This window comes from Castanea sativa, chromosome 5, assembly GCF_040712315.1.
Source record: "Castanea sativa cultivar Marrone di Chiusa Pesio chromosome 5, ASM4071231v1".
NCBI classification, from domain to species: Eukaryota; Viridiplantae; Streptophyta; class Magnoliopsida; order Fagales; family Fagaceae; genus Castanea; species Castanea sativa.
The window spans coordinates 56,153,109-56,175,147 of NC_134017.1; the positions used below are offsets into that span (position 1 = coordinate 56,153,109).

General features: G+C 37.1%; 1 protein-coding gene across 1 annotated transcript; it reads left to right on the plus strand.

The window, feature by feature from the left end:
- The first annotated feature begins 10,891 nt into the window (after positions 1-10,891).
- On the plus strand, positions 10,892-11,737 carry LOC142635443 (putative protein phosphatase 2C 80). Its single transcript, XM_075809596.1, has one exon. It carries the CDS (start codon positions 10,892-10,894, stop codon positions 11,735-11,737), a length of 846 nt encoding a protein of 281 aa, XP_075665711.1.
- The last annotated feature ends 10,302 nt before the right edge of the window (positions 11,738-22,039 follow it).

The following is a 22,039-nucleotide window of genomic DNA, read 5'->3' on the forward strand; positions in this document are numbered from 1 at the left end:
GAATCCGCAAAAGCCTTATTCTCCAATCTCTAAAGGAAATTAGCTAGAACTTAAACAATACCAAGCAAACCTATCCCGATAAGCATAAACCTTGACATTATGTCTAGTTATGAGTTAGAGATTGCTAACTAAGCAATTAATTAGGCAATCCTAAGTATTTAATTTCATCAATAATATATTCAACTTCCAAAGTTTTTCAACAAATTAATTTACAACGCATAGACTTCAATTTGTAGACTTAAATCATTCATAGTATTTTCCTTAACATCAAAACCTCAACACTTTATAAGTGGTTCCCACAAGATTTACACCACATCAACAAGAGGCCCATGATATCAAAAATCACAATATCCTCCAAGACTAACAATTTAAATCTTTAACTAGTTCCAAATAAACAATAAAAATTACATTCACCATCTATTTCATATTAAAAACCAAAACCCCCAAATCTTCACCACTTAGATAGCCACCATTGTAAAAACTATAAACCCACTCATCAAATAATTTCACCAACACAAAATCCATATATATAAACACATGAATATCACTTCCAAATCTCATAAATCACATGGGTTTCATTATCAAAGCTTAGATAAAGAAAGCCTCTATCAAAAGCATATAAACCCACCAAAAAGATTAGAAATTTTACCTCAAATAAAAGAGATTTAGATGCCTTAGAGATTTCTAAAGAGTTTTATGGTGATCTTGCCATGAAAAGATGCTGGAGATGGTGGAGGATGAGCACCAGTGAGAGAGTGAGAGAGAGAGAGGTAGAAAGAAGTGTATATGTGAGTGTGTTTGCAATTGTGTTTGAGAGTTAAATAAAAGAAATGAGGCACCCGGCCAAGAGGTAGAGATACTTTGCATAATGTGTAGTTGAGGGGAGTGAGGTAGATGGGGTCACAGGTGTGGCTCTCCAAAAATCTGATCCTTTTTTGTGGGTATTGTGTCGGGGCGTTACACCCTATCCTTATCTCGTCTCCTTTTTGGGGTGATGAAAACCCTTACAAGATGGTGGATGCAAGGGGTCGTTTAAAGGAGTCACCACCTAGTTTTTGCAATAGTCTAGGAACCATATATATATAGCATCCTTTCGAAGAAGGACCTTTTAATCTTAATACCAAATATATAAGTATGGAGTTAAAGTATGGTCTTGGGAAGGTGTTATGCACCCAAAACTACCTAACAAAAGGTTCGCTTCCCATCATTGTGTCTTATGTCTTAACCCTATTAAAGGTACACTCAATACTTGTATCTAACTCACACGCACACTAGCATACATTTAGCAATCAATATGACATCAAACATCCCTAACCATGCATCTATCATGCTTACAAACAAAGCCTACCATACATCTAATCATGTATATCACTTCATCCTAGCATTCATCTAGCATGACATAACATTATCATCATCAAATAGCAACTTATGAATCATCAAATCATAGAAAGGATATAGACAGCAAGCACATCATATCATCATTAAAAGCATTGCATGTACACTTTGGAAACACTTAACCAAACAAGCATGTTCATCTCTATCATCAAAGCAAGACCATAAATGCATGAACATTACAAATGCATGACTTACCCTTATTTACCTTGTAGCAACTCAGCATCTATGGCATCATGCATGAGCATGTGAATGCATGTTCATATCATTGAAACAACAAAACCCTAATTCTAACATGTAAGACAAAGCAAGCAATTAAACATGTGAAACATGGACTTTAAGAGTATAAAAACATGGAAAGAAAAGCTAAAGAAAATAAACATGTGCAAGCAGAAGCAAAATAAGAGAAACAAAATTAGGGTTTTTAAGCAAGTTCATACGTACGCATGAACAAGCACCCGTGCGCATAATCAAGCCTGCGTGCACAAGCAAGATTATGTGCACACAAGTTCCAACCCAGAAAACCCTAAAACACAAACAAACAGAGTAAAACACTTAAACACACATTCTAGCAACCTAATAGACTTTTAAAACATACAAAAATGTAAATCTAGGCTAGATAAACAATGTTAAAGCATATTGCAACAAGAAAGCAAGACAAATATAAGGATTAAAAGCATGAAAAGAGAAGAAAAGGAAAAAAGCAAAGTTTGAGCTAATGCCTCAAATAAAATCTCTTCAAGCTTGATTTTTTACCGTTCTCCTTAGTCAAATCTATTCACAACCCAATAAGAAGGTGATTAGTAATATTAAACTCAAAGATCATGGCTAGAAAAGGCCATAATTAAAAGAAAATTGACTTGAGGATGTTTTGTGAAAAACTCCCTCTTTGATTTACTATTTCTAGTAAATTTTAGTATTTTCCCCTGAAATTTTTGTGTGTTTTAAAAATATACCATGCAAGGCTTTTTATAGTGTGAAAAAGGGTTTAGAATGATCCCCAAATGATATGGGATTTGTTCTAAACCTCGACATAAATGTAGAAAACTTGTCTTGTATAGTTTTTGGAAATTGTTATGAGTGTGCAAGATCTGTCTTGCGTACGCATGCAAAAAGCTGTGTGTGTAGGCTGATTCTTACATATGCAGGCTGATTCTTGCGTGTGCATAGTAAGGGTTTCCTTTGATTTTATTTTTCAAAATTTGATTTATTTGTGTATTAAAGTTATATTTTTTTATTTTAACAATTCTCAAGTCAATTTAACTTTTGATTGGGCCTTAAACCAACATTGGGCTTAGAATTCAGCATTGTTGGTGTAGGGACATTGGGCCCAGTAATTTATAAAGGATGGCCCAAAAAATCTCTTGGGCTAAAAACCCAATCCGAGGACCTCAAATGAGCTAGGGGTTCATGAATGTACCTCGTAAAGAAAAGGCTAGGTGAAGATGTGATAACGTGTGGACAAATTATGTCCGAGGAAAACTTTGTCCTCGGATAGTAAAGCCGAGGTAATAGGAAGAGAGATTTAATATCCCCAGGGTATGTTATAGAAATTCCTATGGCTACGGGAAGACACGGTACACGTGGAGGATAATAGAAAAGGTGGTGGGATGTCTAAGGTAAAGCTGCTACCACCGCCCATACATTAAAGACTCTGCAATTGATATACTGACTACATTAATGGAGAAATGGGATCTGAGCATGAGGTTTGGAACTTGGCCCTTGATCCTAGAGGATTTCAGGGAAATTTGATGGGACAAGTATCTAAAACCAGCGTTATAACCATGAGGTGGAAGATGAGAATGGAAGAAAGAGGGAGTATAAATAAGAGAAAAGACTTTCGGAAGAAGGGGGCTTTTCTTGGAGAAAGAGAAAGAATAGTATAAACCATTGTAATCGACCTTAAGAAGCAATATTATAAAATATCCTCGGATTGTGTCCGAGGAGGAGTTTTCATTCATATTATTACAGATAACTCCTTATTTGTGCCATTGGACCCAAAGCCTTTTCTTTCTTTGTTGTTTAAATCACCTTTGAAATCTAAATATCAAGACCACTCTCTACAAATTTATTGTAAAAAGGCCTTTCAAGCCCTTTCCCTTTTGATTGTGGATCGGGAGTTCGAATTGTGTCCTTACAGTTGGGGAACAGGGGCCTAAGTCGTAAGGGATGCAAAAGCGGTGTTTACAGACGATTGTAGGGCAAGTCGGGTAAAGGATGAGTCGAAGATTTTTTAATATTCCTATTGAGATTATTATGACATATATTGATGAGATAAAAATTAAATATAAATGAAAACGGCAATCATAAGAGTATTGGGAGAGAAGTAAAACACAAGTGTTTTGAAAATATAAGTTAAGTCCTTTCGGTCGATTCGCTCAGGTGGTCTTCCCTTATCTTCCCTAATGTTTAGAGTAATTCTAGTTTGAGAAAGGAGCACAGGCTGAGATTGGTTGGTAAGATATAGGGAATAATTTAGAATTGCACAAAAAAAAAAAAAAACTAAATTATATGTATAAATAAGTTAAACATATATTAAATAAAAGATGGTAAGGTGGGGTGGGTTGAACAAAACCCATCCTCGTCCCATCCCCTATTGAGGTTGGGAAAATCTGCATGGAAAATATAAAAGATAAAGAAATACAATGTCTCACAATTACTAGAAAGATTGTTACAGAATCTTTTCGAGAAAAGTACATTGAATATGACACTATTAAGTACATATTGAAAGTATTTATACTACACAACATTCTCAGAATGATGAACATAAACATCAATATTAACATATACATATACACAAACTAACAAATTAATTTTTAACAATTAATAATTTGTAGAAACCAAAAACAACTATACACACACACACACACACACACACACACACACAAACACACATTAATAACTTAAATTTATATGTTTATATACAAACATTATCAAATAACAAATTTAATGAGTTTTTAATATAATTTTGAATTTTTTTTCTATTTTTAAAATAGTTGATGTAAAATACTAATTCTTATTTACCTTTTGTTTCCATTAACTTATTAGTATAACTATTAGTGGTGTATCAATATAAAAGGTCAATGTTATAGTTACCAAAATCCTATAATTGTGAGCAAAAATATATCAAAATAAATAAATAAGGTTGCAATAAAAGAAAGATAAAGCAAAGCAACTAATAAAATTGTTCGTGTTGGAAAACACAGTTTTGCACCTCATACAAAAACACATAGCAGAAATAAAATAATCTACATCATTCATGTGAGATAACATGGAACATCTATATTTTAGAAACATCACCACCTCCTCAATTCATGTCCTCAGTTCATTGATTTTCTCCTTAATCATCTTATATATATATCTTTTATACTCTTACTGCTACCTTTAATGAATTCATTTGTCAACAGTAGCTTGTAATCCTTTCCTAGCTGGTAATTTGGATTACCATGATGGATTGGACCAAGTGATACCAACTATGGCTCATAATACTCACGGAAATCGTCATGATCTCGTTGCAAGAAGGCATACCTTGATGCAGTAAAATTAAAAAACAAACGAAGATTAAACTTGGGAAGGCTTTCAATCTTTACCCCAATTCCATGTATGCCCAAGATGTGTGGTCTTTTAATCATTTGTATACGTACTTGTTCTCGAGAGTAAGAGAGTGACTTGATAAAATCTATCTGCTTTTCTTTTAATCGTATATATATTACTGCACTTATAGTTAGTTTATTCAATAACTCTTATTAAATAAACAACTGATTATATAATTGGGTTAACCCTTTAAACCAGCCCAATTGCGTTTTAGTATGTGACTTGGGGTGGAACCAAAAGGGACAAATAAAGCTCTAACTCCAATGGGTTTTGGACTAATCTGTCAACTCTTGACAAGTCCAAAGTTACCATTAATTATATTTAATATCACTATATAATTATAATTACATTCTAAGCCTTATTAATAAATCATATCTCAAAACTTTATTATCTAAACATTTAATCCCTTCATGACAATATTCGTAGTAATACAATGTTCAAATGTTCATGTTACTATTATTTTAGATAATAAAACAACTTTATTACTTATAACATAATGTCATACATAGTATTATACAATAGGATTTTAGGGCACTAATCCTAACAGATCAAACGACGTATTCATTGAAAAAACTGTCCGAATGATTTATTCATTGCATATGCACCGCATGGCATTATCTATAGTTTATCCTTCTTATTTATTATTAAAGTTAATTGAATTTTGGATAATGCATACCATGGTAGAAAAATATTGAAGGTATGTTTTACAGGAAGCTTGTTCATTATCAATAGCATTTACGTCTTTCTAAAAAAGAAAAAACTTCAAAGCCATGACATTGTGGAGTTTTCGTAGTTAATATTGGGAGTTTTATTCATGGATTTAATGCAATTACATTCATTTATTTTTTATATTGCACTTTTAAATGAACCATTTCCTTTTTTGTCTTTTTTAAAATCAAAATTATCATATTGAGACATTTTAATATTTTATTGATCTAGTGTAAGTACAGTTCATATGGTTTTGATTGATACAAGCAATGACTTTGCTAATTCTATAACGAAGATGGCTCCAAAGATTGCCCAATATTCTTAGAATGATGGTCATGTTATTAGTCTTTTTCCTCTAAAGAAACACATACAAATGGAAATACATACAATCACACACCTAAACATTAAAAAAAATATAAACATAACTGTTAACATATGTATACACAAACTAACACACTATAACCAATAACAATTAATTTATAAGGACAAAAAATTGAATAAATAAATACATACGTCAATAAATTATATTTAAATGTTCATATACAAAAATTCACGAAGTAAAGAATTGAATGAGTTTTGAAAGTAATTTTATACTTATTTTATTTTCAATATGTTATCTGTGATTTAAAACACTACTACTTATCTACTCATTTGCACAAACTTATTAACATAATTGTTCATAGTGTATCGATGTGAGAGGTCAATGTTTTAGCTAATAAAAGCCTATAATTTTGAAGGAAAAAAAAGAAGAAAAGAAATTAGGGCAAAGGCATGCAATGAAAAAAGATAAAGTAGAGGGACTAATAAAATAGTATAAATTGTTGGAAAACTATTTGCATCTCATACAAATCATGTGCAACATAAAAGAAAAACCAACATCTACTTTTATTATGCTTGAACATATGAGCTTTTGAATTTTCTAATTAGGGTTTATAGAGTCATACCTTTTGTGCATCTACTTTGCATCTACTTTGAAAAAAATCACCAAGAACAAACTCATCAAGAACACTTAATTCATTGATCTTCACTTCAATGACCACATAATTGTCTGTAAGAGTGGACTCTCTTCCTTGACTTCAAAATTCTAGTTGTGTGCTGCTTGGAGAGTTGAAAAATATGATATTTCTTCTCTTTTTCAGTCATGTAGCCAAAGAGGGTGAGAGAGAACTTTTCTCACTTAAACCTGTAGTGTGAAGACTTAGGTTTTCATTAAATGACTAATCTTTTTTTATTTGTTTTTAACGCATAATGGATTAGCTAATGAACCAGCCTATGTGGGCTTTTTGGAGCGTGGCTTGAAGTGGGGTCGAAGGGAATTAAAAACACTAGTTCCAATGGGTCTTGCAACTCCTGTTATCTTATGATAGGCCCATAGATATCATTAACCACAATTTATATATTTCACTATAAAGTTTTGGTTGCACTCTAAGTTTCTATATAATTTTTTAATCTCCCCAAGACTTTATTAAATAGCAATTAATGTGGGGATTGAAAAGGCCAAAAAAATCCTAAGTGTTGTGGGGTGAGAGAGAACCAAATCCTAGCTAAATCCCACATCACCTAGTTAAGGGCAGGGTCTTGTGCCTTATACGGAGACCTTGGACTCCAACTGGTATGAACCTTCTAAAACCATAAGGGGCAACCCAAAGTGGACAATATCATGTCAATGATGAGCTAGGGCGTGACAATTAAACTTTCCATGAAATCATCCATAGTGAAATAAATTTAATGGTTACTATCACTTTATAAATCCCTTCATCTTAAGTTCTTGAATCCTTAGTTTAATCTCTTGATTATTTTTATATTCTTATGAAGACTAACTCTATTGAATATAAATTATAGTAACTCCTTACTAAAATGATTAGACATAATACTCTAAGTAATTAGTTCCAATTAAATCTTTTACAAGGGGATGTTTCATGTCCCTTTTTTCAAGATTATGAATTCCTCTTGAGGAATAATGCTTCCAACACGCTACATGTGATTATCCAATATACAAAGGTATTGACCGAACAAGATCTCACTTTGAAATAGAAGCAATGAAATTTATTTGTTCAAGTAACAGTAACTAGTTGAACAAAAAATCTCATAGTAGCCCAATTCAATGTATCCCAAGCACTTGAGACACATCAACATATCAATCAAAAGTCTCTAATTTCACGATCAAAATAATTATCATAATTGACATGCTATTGTATTTGTAGATGGAATGCCCAAATTTCATAGACTATGAGCTAAGATTTATGAGTTTACAAAGAACTTTTGATCTTCTATATGTGAACATCGTTCTCATACTTAAATCACACATAATGCATCTTATGAAATGCACGTAATGTCCAATAACTTATGCACAAGTAGTCTAAAAAAAAAAAAAACTTTCTTAAGTCCTAACATAGAAGTCATTATAATGGACTAAAAATTCAGATATAAAGCCATACAAAATTTTCCCAAAATAATTTGAAATTGTAATGATTTTAGATTCACATGAAATGACTTCATTTACTTGTGTAGCAAGGTCGAGGAAAGTCATTATTGAGTCAATTTTAAGAGTGATTCTAGGAAGATGATTACGAAATCATTTGAGAAACTACATTGAAACTGAATACGCTCTCCAATGTTAATGCGTTTCATGTTTTTTTTAAGTAGACATGTGATTGAATTTTAAAACAAGTACCTAAGGAACAATACCTAATTAGGTATTTTCTTCTTCTTCTTTTTCCTATGTATGTGTTAAACCCCATTTAGAAAACAAGTGAGAAACTGCGGAACTACAACCACTCCCACTTCTTAATTCTCACCCTTAATTTTAGACTTCTAAATGTTTGAAGAAATTAAATCAAGCTTCTCTCTCTCTCTCTCTCTCTCTCTCTCTCTCTCTCTCTCTTTTCACACGAACTCTCATACTTGTACTAGTACGTGGGCAGAATAGGGTCAGTGATTCCTACTGCTTTGTTGGCAGGCACTGAAATCGGTGTTAAAGAGATTCAATCAGCAGCTGCTTTTTTTGATCATTACAAGCTTTCCATTTACATTGTATTGGTTAGCTCGCCCAAGCTTGATCCTAATGGTACACTTATGTATATCCATTGTTCCTTTAGCAAATTCTGATTTAGGTTTGTGTTATTTTGATGATTGGTAGAGTTTTTGTTTGTCAAGGATTAAAATCATCCATGCTGGTAACCTATTTTCCATGCCCTCTTGGATATTAAGAAAGCTAAAAGTTTTACGTACTTGGATTTCATCGAAGTTGTAGAGTAATGCAAAGTGGGAGTTCACCTGAGTTTGAAATTTTTTTAACAGCTTCATGGATACTCTGGAATTATATGAACACAAAATGGAGAGGAGAAATGCTCCCACAAGCTAAACTAGCTTGGAAGAACACTACAGCCTGCAAGTATGTTGAAGGAAAGCTCTTGACAGAAGCTCATCCTGGTAATATCTACCTACAAACAAATTTACTTAGTAGGGATTGCATTTATTTTTCACAATAATAACGGGTCAGTGGTTGTAACTGATAATGAGAAAGTTACATGACTAGAAGAAAATCAATGGATGATAGCCCAAGCTCTTATTTAGACTTTGCTTTTTTGCCCTGAATTGGGTATTATATGAAATCTTCAGGTGGAATGCTCCAATGCTCAAGTATTGGCATGAATTAACTGAGATGACAATGTTCTCAACGAACTTGGTGACTTAATGAAGATGATTCAAGATCAAGAGTTGAGACAAACTTTCAATAATATTATTTTAAACTACAAAATTCATGTGAATTGGATGTTATTTGCCATTTAATTCATAAATCTATCTTTTATGCATTATTTTAAATTACAAAAACTTGAATTTAAATAATTAATTGATGACATAACTATTTATCTTTGATCACCTTGAAATTTTGCAAGTATGGAGAATAAACGAAGATAATGTAATCTAACGGTGAATTTGTCAAAATTTGTATCCAATTAAAAAATATTAAATAGTGCAACATTACTTAAAGTTACATTAGGTGTAACTTTAACCCATCTTTTATATATATATATATATATATATTCTTGGGGCAAGATGAGTCTCTAACATTCCTTCCATAAGAGTCTACATGATACATATAACCAAAACCGTAGTTTATTTCTACTTCCTCTTTACACCTCCAAAAATGACATTTTCGTGGACTTTTAATCTTGCTCTTATTTTTTCATGGGCTTTTAAGCTTGCTCTTATGTTTTTTCCTGTTTAGGTCCAACATGATCTCTCTCTCTCTCTCTCTCTCTCTCTCTCTCTCTCTTTTCTCTTTTTAATTTTTTTTTAAATTATAAAATTCAAGCATAATTTATCACAAAAATCCAAATCAAATTCTATAATCACACACATATAAAAGAAGGAGGCCGTAATTCTCAATTAATTCCACAAAACTATATTAAATGAAAGTTTGAAAACATATTTAAACAATAATCCATTAATCTTTAGCATATATAATAGTCACAGAAATCGTATAGATTTCCAATAATTAAGAGACTAAAACTCTTATTTGACGACAACAAGAAGACGTTATCAGAAAACAAAGAGGAAAACACTTGAGGAAGAGAAAAAAAGAGATACAGACCACAAGAAAAAAGAAATTAATTTGAGTGTAGTACAAAAAGTTCATGAAAGCACACTTGTCACACCTCGTTATTACAAACTTGTAATAAGACCTTTGGGGAGTATTAGTCCCATAGCATTCCCATTTAAGTGCGGTAACCCACCAACTCTATTTTCTCCACTTTAATTGGAGTTTATCTGTTTTTGACTTTATAGTTTATATTGCGAGGTAAAAAATAAAATGTTAAAAAAAAAAAAAACAAACAAAAGGTTGAGATAGTTTAAAAAAAAAAAAAAAAAAAACTTAAATTGATTGGAAGATTTCCGAATCCCAACAGAACAAGAGTACATGAAAATACAAACATCAAAACCTCATATAAATAAAAGAATAATTTCAATCTAACCGGTCCAATTAAAAACACATTAACATTATCTATTTATATTTTTTGGCTAAATATTAGGAACATTATCTAAATATCAGTAATACTTAGTCTGACTAAAACTAGTCAAGAGAAGGAACAGTCTATATAATTTTAACTCAAACCCTCTATTTCTACCTTTTATTTCTACCTTCTCTACAACTTCAAAATTTCTCGTTGGTTTTTCTCTATTTGCCTCCAACATGATCTTCAAGAAACAATGTGTTGATGGAAAAGTGGTGTTAGTTCCTGTGGTGTTAATTCCTGTCCTGCAGGAACAAGAAAGAGGATGCATGAGGATGAGTTTTGGTGCGCACTACACCCCTAAGGACAAAGCAGGAAACCCTCAATCTGAAGGCGATGACGCTCACTTTATCTGTGCGGAGAAGAACACTATTGGCGTGGCCGATGGTGTTGGCGGTTGGGCTAGATATGGCGTAGACGCTGGAATATACTCACGCCAACTGATGTCGAATGTTGTGACCGCAGTCCAAAAGCAACAAACACCACTCAATCGTATCGTGGACCTAAGACAAGCTTTGGAGGAAGGTTTCTTGAATACCAAGGCTATGGGTTCATCCACGGCTTGTATTGTGACTTTCAAGGATTATTATTTACGTGCTATCAACGTGGGAGACAGTGGGTTTATGATTTTCAGTAACAGTATATGTGTGTATAAATCGCCGATACAACAACATGGTTTTAACTATCCGTACCAGTTGGGAAATATCATGACATGTGATAAGCCATGTTCAGCTATTGTAACAACAGTGGAACGTTTATTACCTGGAGACATTATAGTTCTTGGTACTGATGGTCTTCTAGACAATATGTTCACTGCAGAAATCGAAGATATTATCAGTAAGGGCACTTTGGAAGGTGTAAACACAGAGAAGTTGGCTTCCACTATTGCACACTTGGCATTGTTTAATTCCATGGATAAAAATGTCGATAGCCCATTTGCACTAGCTGCTCGGCTGGCTGGACTGAAGCACATCGGAGGAAAGAGAGATGATATTACGGTTATTGTTGGCCATGTTATTGCATAGATTGAGTTTAGGTGTGTTATTCATCCAAAAAAAAACAAAAAAAAGTTTAGACCTTCCGTTTTGTTTTAGTACTGTTCTTATTTGTAAAAAAAAAAAATGTTCTGCATTGAAACAGTGCTAAGCCTTTTGGCTCTTACCTCAGCTTTGTATTATGTTTTGATCATCAATAATATTCCATTCTTCACTTTGTTGGGCTCGTGGAGTTTAGTTTTATGAATGTTACAGTTTTAAATGGGATATTTTTGTTAACTTAGATATTATACAAGTTAGATGTTAATTTGAAATTTTTTTACTAGAAAAGTTAATTTCAGATTCTGAGTTTGTTAATGTAGAAACTAGAGATTGCATGTTTTATTTTTTATTTTTTTGGAAGTGGTAGAAACAACTATTCTCATTGCTTGTTCCATAATTTATAAAAAGGAAAATCGTGTTACATATTATCATTGTATATTTTGTACGCACTCTTTGCGAAATAGTGAAATCGTGTTTTGAAATAACGAATTAATAGTTTTAATTGAAATTGTGTTTGTGAAAGTACAATTTTAGCCCACGTGGCAATGTGAATTCCACAAGAGCAACTACAAGCAATGGGAATTTCAGAGACCTTAACAAGTTATACATGGGACATGTTAAAGCATTTTACACCTAGGAAGCACGGGTGCAGGGGTGCCGTCGGCGTAGTTGCACGCGCATCTGTGGCTGAGTCCTTATTATTATTATTTTCAATTTGGGTGCCGAAATATGCCTAAATACGTGTCAAAAACAAAAACTTAAAGACTCAGGAAAACTTGTACAACTTACATTGGTGAGTTTGATCTAGCAGTGATTAGTTATTTTGAGGGATTTGAGAGTGAGAAGTGGAGAAGAAATACAAGGTGGCCAACGTAAAATGAAGAACAGAGACCCAGAGAAAAGTGATTTTTTTTTCTCAAATAACATTAAATATCAAAAATTTAGTTAGTTGTCACGTTTCAAAACAATGATGGAAAATAGCATCTCAAGTGTCTAAAACTCGAGTTTTTAAGTCTCGGTTTGTAAGCGGTGGGAGCTGGTGTGGATGAAAAATCCACGTGGAAGCTTTTAAGACTCAAGTTTTAAAAACTTGAGTTTCACCATTCTTCGTCTCTGGGTTTCTTCATCTGCTGGCTTTCTTCAACGTTCTGCTGGGTTTCTTCTCCTTCTTCTTCCTTGCGTTTTATTTTTTCCTTCTTGTTCGTTCTTCGATGGCAGATTTGAAGACTAGATTGTGCCTCTTCAAATCGTCTCTTCATTCTTCCTCTTCAGATCAAATCGTGCCTCTTCAAATCATCTCTTCGTTCTTGCTCTTTAGATCAGATTGTGCCTCTTCAAATTCAAATCGTCTCTGTTCTCCTTCGGACACGAGGTTCTTCAAGTACAAAATCGAGTCTAAGAGACTCGGTTTTGCTTTTTGGAAGTCGACTCTCTAAGACTCGAGATCTATGTAGCATTATATTGCCAACTCACCAAGTGGGAATCGAGTCTTTAACCCTCGAGTTTTAGATTGAAATCGAGTTTGTGAAACTCGAGATGCTAGTTTGCAACATTCTTTCAAACCCATCATAACTTACGATATGCTTCCTCCTCACACTTCTACTCTGAAAATATCCCTAGAGAAAAGTAGAAAGCAAAGAAAGTGGAAGATGAAGACGAGAGATTATAAAGGGGAAGTGGAAGTGTTAGAAAACGTGTGGAGTAGAAAAGGTAAAAAATAATAAAATATATATAAACGTGTGAATGGGTGAATGGTAAAGAGAAAACGAAAAAATAATATAGAATACAAAAAAATGTTGGAATTATATATATATATATATATATATATATATATATAAAGCAGAAACTTCATTCAGAAGATTATGAGGTCCTCCTACCAAGTGGTGCTCTAATTTTGCATTTAACATTTTTTTTACATTTACATCTTTCATTACGTTTTTTTTTTTTTTTTAACCCAAATGTTCACATTAACTTATTTTACTGTTATCTTATTAATATCTGATTAATTGCTTGAGCTTACACCACACCTTTTTCTATTCTTCATATCTTTTAGTACACCTACAATTTTAGTATTTAAAAGAAAAAAGCAAAATAAATAACAATAATTAAGGACTAATAATAACTAACCACATAAGGCCTTGAAGAGAGATAGAGAGACATAAAAATGTTATAGATTGTCAAATAAAACGCACTATTTCACTATATATTACCAAAATAAAATACTTGAGACTGAAAAAACATTTGAAAGAGAGAGAAAGAGTAAGAGTCAGGGTTATCACATCTGCTATACTGGCCTTCCACCACCATCAAGATGCTGGAACCTCTATGGGTAATTTTTTTTCTTTAATCTACTTAAAATTAGGGGCTTAAATATGATTTAGGTTTGGGTAATTTTGTTGGATTGATATTTTTTGTTTTGGGTATATAATTAGAGAGAATATTTGGAGCACCATGCAAAGCCATATTCTACCATGGTTTAATTTTAAAGTATCTATAAGACACATGAATATACACTTGCCCATGTCATGTCTTAATGTTGCACTATCGATGAGTAGAAGATCATGAGAGAATTAGGCATACTTTCATTTGAAAGAGAGAGAAAGAGTAAGAGTCAGGGTTATCACATCTACTATACTGGCCTTCCACCACCATCTAGATGCTGGAACCTCTATGGGTAATTTTTTTTCTTTAATCTACTTAAAATTAGGGGTTTAAATATGATTTAGGTTTGGGTAATTTTGTTGGATTGATATTTTTTGTTTTGGGTATATAATTAGAGAGAATATTTGGAGCACCATGCAAAGTCATATTCTACCATGGTTTAATTTTAAAGCATCTATAAGACACATGAATATACACTTGCCCATGTCATGTCTTAATGTTGCACTATCAATGAGTAGAAGATTGTGAGAGAATTAGGCAAACTTTCATTTTATGATATGAAATATGTGAACACAACACAATTTAGTTGAATTTCATGGTCTTGTTACTTTTTCCATTTATCTTTGGTTTCATTATTGAAAATAAATAAATAAATAAAATAAAAAACTTACCTTGAGAAGGCTACAAATATGCCGTGAACATACTAAACTAATTTTTAATATTTCAAAATGTATATGTTTTTTTACTCTAATTTAGTTTACTTTTTTTTTTTTTTTAAATATATGTATAACATTATCCAAAAACATCTTACATAAAAAAAAAAGCTTGAATGACGATTATATGAAAATATAATTAATAATTTATAAATAAAAATATATTTAATAATTTTTTGATAAATGTATCCTGCCGCATCCGCACCCGCACCCGTACTCTACTTTTTCAAAAATTGACAAGTTGTTGCATTGCACCCGAACCTGAACCCAAATCCGCAAATCCGCACCCGTGCTTCCTAATTCTACTCTACCTTTCATGATCTGGATATAGTTCTATTTCTTTTATTCTCTCGGGACATAGGTTATCAAATGATCAAGACGACTCAGATATTTATTGGACTTGTCAAAGTGCATATAGTAAAGTTTCTCAACCACTAAATAATATCTCAAACATATCAAATGAATATGTTCAGGGGCACAATTTGCAGAGCTCGTGGTGCCATCCAACTAATATATCGTTTCGTAATGAATTCAAACTATTAATGGCTTTCTGTTTTGTTTGTTAGTAAGCTATCTGAATGGTTTATGTTGTGTTTATACAGAGGTGCTATATGCTATTTTGTTTACATTGTTTGATTCTCTTAAGTGAAAAAAATTTGGGAAGAGTTAGAAGTGTACAAGAAGAAGCTTGCACATGTTTGAACAATTTGAAGCAATATATGCAGAGTCTAAAACAACTGGCAAACCAAAAGGAGTAAGGCCCACTAATAGAATTGGCTTCCTTGGTCTGATTGGTAAAAAAGTTGATAGCATAGAGTACTATAATGAGAAGATTATTGAACCAAACCCAAAACTGGAAATGGAACAAAAGGACACTCGTCGAGACAAGCAGCAAGATTACGCTACTGGTCTTTTTCACGAGCAAGGTGATTGCAGCTTCTGCAGCTCAGCGTCTACAAGCTCAAAATGTTTACAAATGGACAGTTACAAATGCTCCCGAACCTGACCAACTGATATGGACTAATCTTAAAATCAAGCGTTATCAGAGGAAAATACCGCAAGATGTCATCTATGTTATTGTGGCCATGACCATAATTTTCTTCATGATTCCATTTGGATTTAATTCTGATCTCATGACACTAGAAAATTTGAAGATATATCTACTGATGGGGATAAAACAAACATGACGGTACCACTACATGTAAAAACCGTTGTGAGAAGGTGACGGGTGATATGACTAAGGAGGACGGATTTGTCGTGGACAGACAGGTAGAGTGGATGCACATAATTTCCCCTGTCCTTCTCCGTGTTACCCCAAGTCATATTATATGATTAGGGCTGACGTGGCCTTGATTGTAATTCACGCCAACGTGTATATGAAGAACTCTTGCGTTACACGTTAAGCCTTAATTGAAAATTCATATAAGGAAAAGAACTCTAAGAGATCCGGATTTTCAGGAGTCACTCTCCTAGAAGGAAAGGATCACTTGACCAAGGCGAGAATCTCGGCCCTACGCTACTATATATACTCCAAAACCCTCACCAAGCGAGGTAGGCACATTTGACTCAACTCTAATACTTTAGGGTTGAAAAGAAATTCTAACTTGACCTTCGGAGGGTTTTTGGCCGGCACCACACCAGTGCTCTCTTTTAGGTCTCTTTGCTTTTGTTTGCAGGTCTGGTTCCAGTTGGAGAGTGCTCGCAACTAACTGGTGACATTTTCGACATCATCAGTTGGCGCCGTCTGTGGGAATCGAGAGTGAAAGGAAAACTGATTCAGCCTTTGCTCTATTCCAAAGACAAAAAGTTGCATGGTACTCACCAGATCAATGGCGACAGTCAACAATCAGAGCGAAGAACCGCATGCTACAGCGCTAGAAAGACAAGTTCAGACGCTTGCTGCTGCTGTTGAGCGCCTCACTAAGCAGAATCACGATTTGGAAGAGCAACTACGGCAGATGACTGGGCGCCAAAGTGCACCACAGGAGGACCAGGAAGCCGCGAGCCCGGAGGGGAGGAATGCCGTCAGGCCTGAAGGTAGCACCGTACCGACAAGACCGGAGCAGCCGGAGACAAACCCGCCATCCGCCTCGGACTCCCGGCCACCTTATATCACAGCCAAGATGCAGGAGATGAAGGAACACATGGATGTGATGATGAATGCCCTTAGAGGACGGGTATCCAGCAACTTGGATGACCTAGTCCATAGAATGGATTCACCTTTCACAGCGCTGGTGAACTCATGCCCCGTTCCTCCAAAGTTTCGCATGCCCCATGTGAAAAACTATGACGGATCCAAAGACCCGTTGGATCACCTGGAGTCTTTTAGAACCCTAATGCATCTTCAGGGTGTACCAGATGAAATCATGTGTAGGGCTTTCCTTACTACCTTGAAAGGGCCTGCGAGGGATTGGTACAGTAGGTTGACACCTAATTCTATCGTCACTTTTAAGGAACTGGGCACACAGTTCGTATCGCACTTTATTGGAAGTCATCGGCACAAGAGGTCTATTGCGTGTATACTGGGCATTAAGCAATGAGAAGACGAGACATTAAGGTCTTATATAGCCCGCTTTAACAAGGAATCCCTCTCGATAGACGAAGCAGATGATAAGATACTTGTGGCGGCATTCACAAACGGGCTACGAGAAGGTAAGTTCTTGTTCTCTCTATGCAAGAATGACCCAAAGACTATGTCCGATGTATATTACAGGGTGATGAAGTATATGAATGCGGAGGATGCCTTGCTGGCCAGAGACGACTATAAACCAAGAAAAAGGGAACGACAGGAAGACACGAAACCAGACAGCAGACGAAAAATGCCAAGAACCAGAGATCGACGAGAAGACCGAAGATCCAAACCACCTTCGGGAAGGTTTACAAGTTTCACCCCCCTCACAGCCCCAATCGACCAGGTGTTAATGCAAATCAAGGATGAAGGAGCCTTGACGTTCCTGGGCAAGTTGAAGGGAGATCCAAACAAGAGGCCCCGAGATAGATACTGCCGTTTTCATCGTGACCACGGCCATGATACGACGGACTGTTATGACCTGAAGCAACAGATCGAAGCCCTTATAAGACAAGGAAGGTTGCAGAGGTTCGTGAGGAAGGAGAGAATGAATCAACACCAGGAGCAGAATCCTAGACGGGAAAATGAACGTCCCAGACCACCAGTAGCAGACATAAGGATGATAATAGGGGGCAGCACTTCAACGGGGTCGTCTAAAAAAGCTAGAAAGACCTATTTGCGGGCGGTACAAAGCGTCCAGTTGAAGGGCTCTTCACAGGAAATAATACGACGGAACAGCTCCAGTATCGAGTTTTCTGAAGAAGAGGCCTGGCGCCTTCACCACCCCCATGACGACGCACTTGTGGTAAGTATACAGGTAGGAGACTTCAACGTCCACCGAGTTCTAGTGGACAACGGGAGCTCAACGGACATCCTTTACTACCCCGCGTTCCAACAAATGGGGATTGCAAAAGAGCGCCTAATCCCGGCGTGCACGCCCCTCGTGGGCTTTGGGGGAACCAGGGTCCATCCTTTGGGATCCGTCACGTTGGCGGTGACAGTAGGAGACTACCCGCAGCAAGTAACCAAGGATGTTTCCTTTCTAGTGGTTGATTGCTCCTCAGCGTATAATGCCATACTTGGACTTCCTACTCTCAACGCATGGAAGGCCATCACTTCTACCTACCATTTGATGATCAAGTTTCCCACTGAACACGGAGTTGGAGAACTGCGCAGAAATCAGGTGGCTGCGCGGAATGCTACGTGGCCATGATGGAAATGGATGACCATGTACAGTCATTGAACATCGAAGAACAGAGAACAGTGGCAGAACCCGTGGAGAAATTGGAAGAGGTACAACTGGACGACTCGAGGCCCGACCGGACCACCAGGATAGGAACCTCGGTCGACCAAACTGTTCGACATGCGCTCCTACTTTTCCTCAAAGAGAACCAAGACGTGTTTGCATGGAGCCATGACGACATGCCAGGAATAGATCCGACAGTCATAATGCACAAATTGAACGTATCACCTTCATTCTCTCCAGTTCGACAAAAAAAGCGCGTGTTTGCCCCCGAACGGGATCGAGCCGCAGCAGAAGAAGTGCAGAAGCTACGGGAAGCAAACTTCATACGAGAGGTGTACTATCCAGACTGGCTGGCAAATGTGGTAATGGTCAAAAAGTCAAATGGGAAGTGGAGAATGTGCGTTGACTTCACGGATCTGAATAGAGCGTGCCCTAAAGACAGTTACCCGCTCCCACGCATTGATGCCTTAGTGGACTCCACTGCTAGACATGAGTTGTTGAGCTTCATGGACGCCTTCTCAGGATATAATCAGATTAAGTTAGAGAAAACAGATCAAGAGAAAACATCATTTGTGACAAGCCAAGGGCTTTTTTGCTACAAAGTGATGCCATTCGGGCTCAAGAATGCAGGAGCCACATACCAGCGATTAATGAACAAAATGTTCGCGCACCAAATCGGCCGGAACGTCCAAGTCTACGTAGATGATATGTTGGTAAAAAGCGCAAAAGTATCAGATCATTTGAGGGACCTCCAGGAGACTTTCAACACCCTTCGAACGTATAAAATGAAGCTGAATCCGAACAAATGCGCATTCGGAGTGACCGCTGGAAAATTCCTAGGGTTCATGGTGTCCCAGCGGGGCATTGAAGTCAACCCTGAGAAAGTGAAAGCAATTATGGAGCTATCTCCTCAGAGGACGGTGAAGGAAGTGCAAAGCTTGACAGGAAAGATAGCAGCCCTGAACAGGTTTGTATCAAGGGCAACGGACAAGTGTCTACCCTTCTTCAGAACACTGAGAAGATCTTTTGAGTGGACGGATGAATGCCAAAGGGCGTTTGAAGAGTTAAAAGCATATCTCTCTGCCCCGCCATTGCTTAGCCCGTCCACTCCGGGGGAGGAGTTGTTCCTATACCTTGCCGTCTCATCAGCAGCGGTAAGTGCAGCTCTCATTAGAGAGGAAGGAAAGATACAAAGGCCCATGTATTTTGTAAGCCGGGCGCTAAGAGGCGCAGAGGAGAGATACCCACGGATGGAGAAACTCGCCTTGGCACTCATAACTGCAGCTCGAAAACTGAAGCCCTATTTTCAAGCGCATACAATAATAGTCCTGACGGATCAGCCCTTGTGGAGAGCAATGAACAATCCTGAAACTGCCAGACGGATGGCTTTGTGGGCTATCGAGCTGAGTGAGTACGATATCCAATACCAGCCACAAACAGCTGTGAAAGGACAAATACTGGCAGACTTCATCGCGGAATTCACTACACCTAATGAGCAGGGGGCAGAAGAGACGCCCACATGGAGAATTCACATAGACGGATCCTCCAATAAGTATGCAGGGGGGGTCGGAGTTGTACTCCACTCCCCGGAAGGAGATAAGGTTGAATGCATGATCCGTCTGGAATTCCCCACTATAAATAACGAAGCGGAGTATGAGGCCCTGGTGGCAGGGTTGGAATTTGAGATAGCGGCTGGGGCTGGGAAGGCAGTAGTCTACTCCGATTCTCAAATCGTAGCCAACCAAGTTAATGGGAGCTATGATTGCAGGAATGAACGAATGAGAAGGTACCTCGGAGAAGTGAAGGGTCTAACAAGCGACCTCCAATTCATAATAGTTTAGATCCCAAGAGAAGAGAATCAAGAAGCGGACCGACTCACCAAGGCTGCTTCGGCCGAACCCATGATCGTTCCAGAACAGGTATTGCCCTTCGTCCAACGTTCATCGCTATTAGATAACGTTCGTATGCAGGAATTAAGCACTAAGGACGATTGGACGGCTCCAATTGTGGCGTACCTTAAGGACGGCAAGCTGCCAAACAGCAAGGTAGACGCAAGGAAATTGAAGGTTAGAGCTGCCCGATTCATACTGATTAAAGGCATCCTCTACAAAAGAGGATTCTCCCGACCGTATCTAAGATGCCTTGGCCATGACGAAGCAGACTACGTGATGAGGGAAGTTCACGAAGGAATTTGTGGAAACTACTCGGGGTTAAGGTCTCTGGTGCACAAGCTACTCCGAGCAGGGTACTACTGGCCGACAATGCAGAAGGATGCCCATATGTACGTTAGAGCCTGTGATAAGTGTCAACGGTTTGGCAATCTTATTAGACAGCCAACGGAAGAACTCACACCCATGACGGCCCCATGGCCGTTCGCGCAATGGGGGGTTAGACATCATGGGTCCATTTCCGATAGCGGCAAGACAACTGAAGTTCTTGGTGGTTGGAATCGACTACTTCACCAAGTGGGTGGAAGTAGAAGCTCTCGCTACTATCACAGAGAAAAACATTCGCAACTTTGTGTGGAGAAGTATTATTTGCCGATATGGGATCCTGAGAGTGCTCGTTTCAGACAATGGGAAGCAATTCGACAACGATGCATTCTGAGATTTTTGTTCTCAGCTGGGAATCAAGAATCACTACTCGTCGCCCGCCCACCCACAGGCCAACGGACAAGTTGAAGTCACGAACCGGTCCTTGTTAAAGATTATCAAGACCCGGCTCGAGGGGGCAAAGGGCATATGGCTGGACGAACTACCAAGTGTCCTATGGGCGTACAGAACAACGGCAAGAACGCCAACGAGAGAGACACCTTTTCGATTGGCGTTTGGTGCTGAGGCCCTTATACCGGCAGAAGTGGGGTTGACGAGCTACCGCGTGGAAAGCTATGACGAGAGCAAGAATGTTGAAGCATTACGTCTAAAGCTTGACCTTGTCGATGAAGTTAGGGCAGCAGCAGCCCAGAGACTGGCACGGTACCAAGACATGATGGCGAAACACTACAACTCCAAGGTCCGGCACCGAGACTTCAAGGTTGGAGATCTGGTGTTACGAAGAGTGCTTGGCGCTATGAAGGATGCATCCCTTGGAAAGCTGGGTCCTAACTGGGAAGGCCCGTACAGAATCATCTCATGGCACAGGAAAGGAACGTACTACCTGGAGACGTTAGACGGAAGGAAGTTGGGCCATCTCTGGAACACGGAGCACCTGAAGAAGTACTACCAATAGTGCAGCAATCAGAAGACGATACCTACTGCCTAATTTTTTGTTTAATTTTTAGATAGTCATAGCTTTTACTTTTCAACTCATGTTTTCTTTTCCATTGACAATCTGGTTTGTTGAACTTATGAGAGGAATTTTTATTTAGAAAATACGGAATG

Excerpts from the sequence above, each read along its gene's own strand:
- LOC142635443 (XM_075809596.1), top strand. The coding sequence starts at position 10,892 with ATGATCTTCAAGAAACAATGTGTTGATGGAAAAGTGGTGTTAGTTCCT.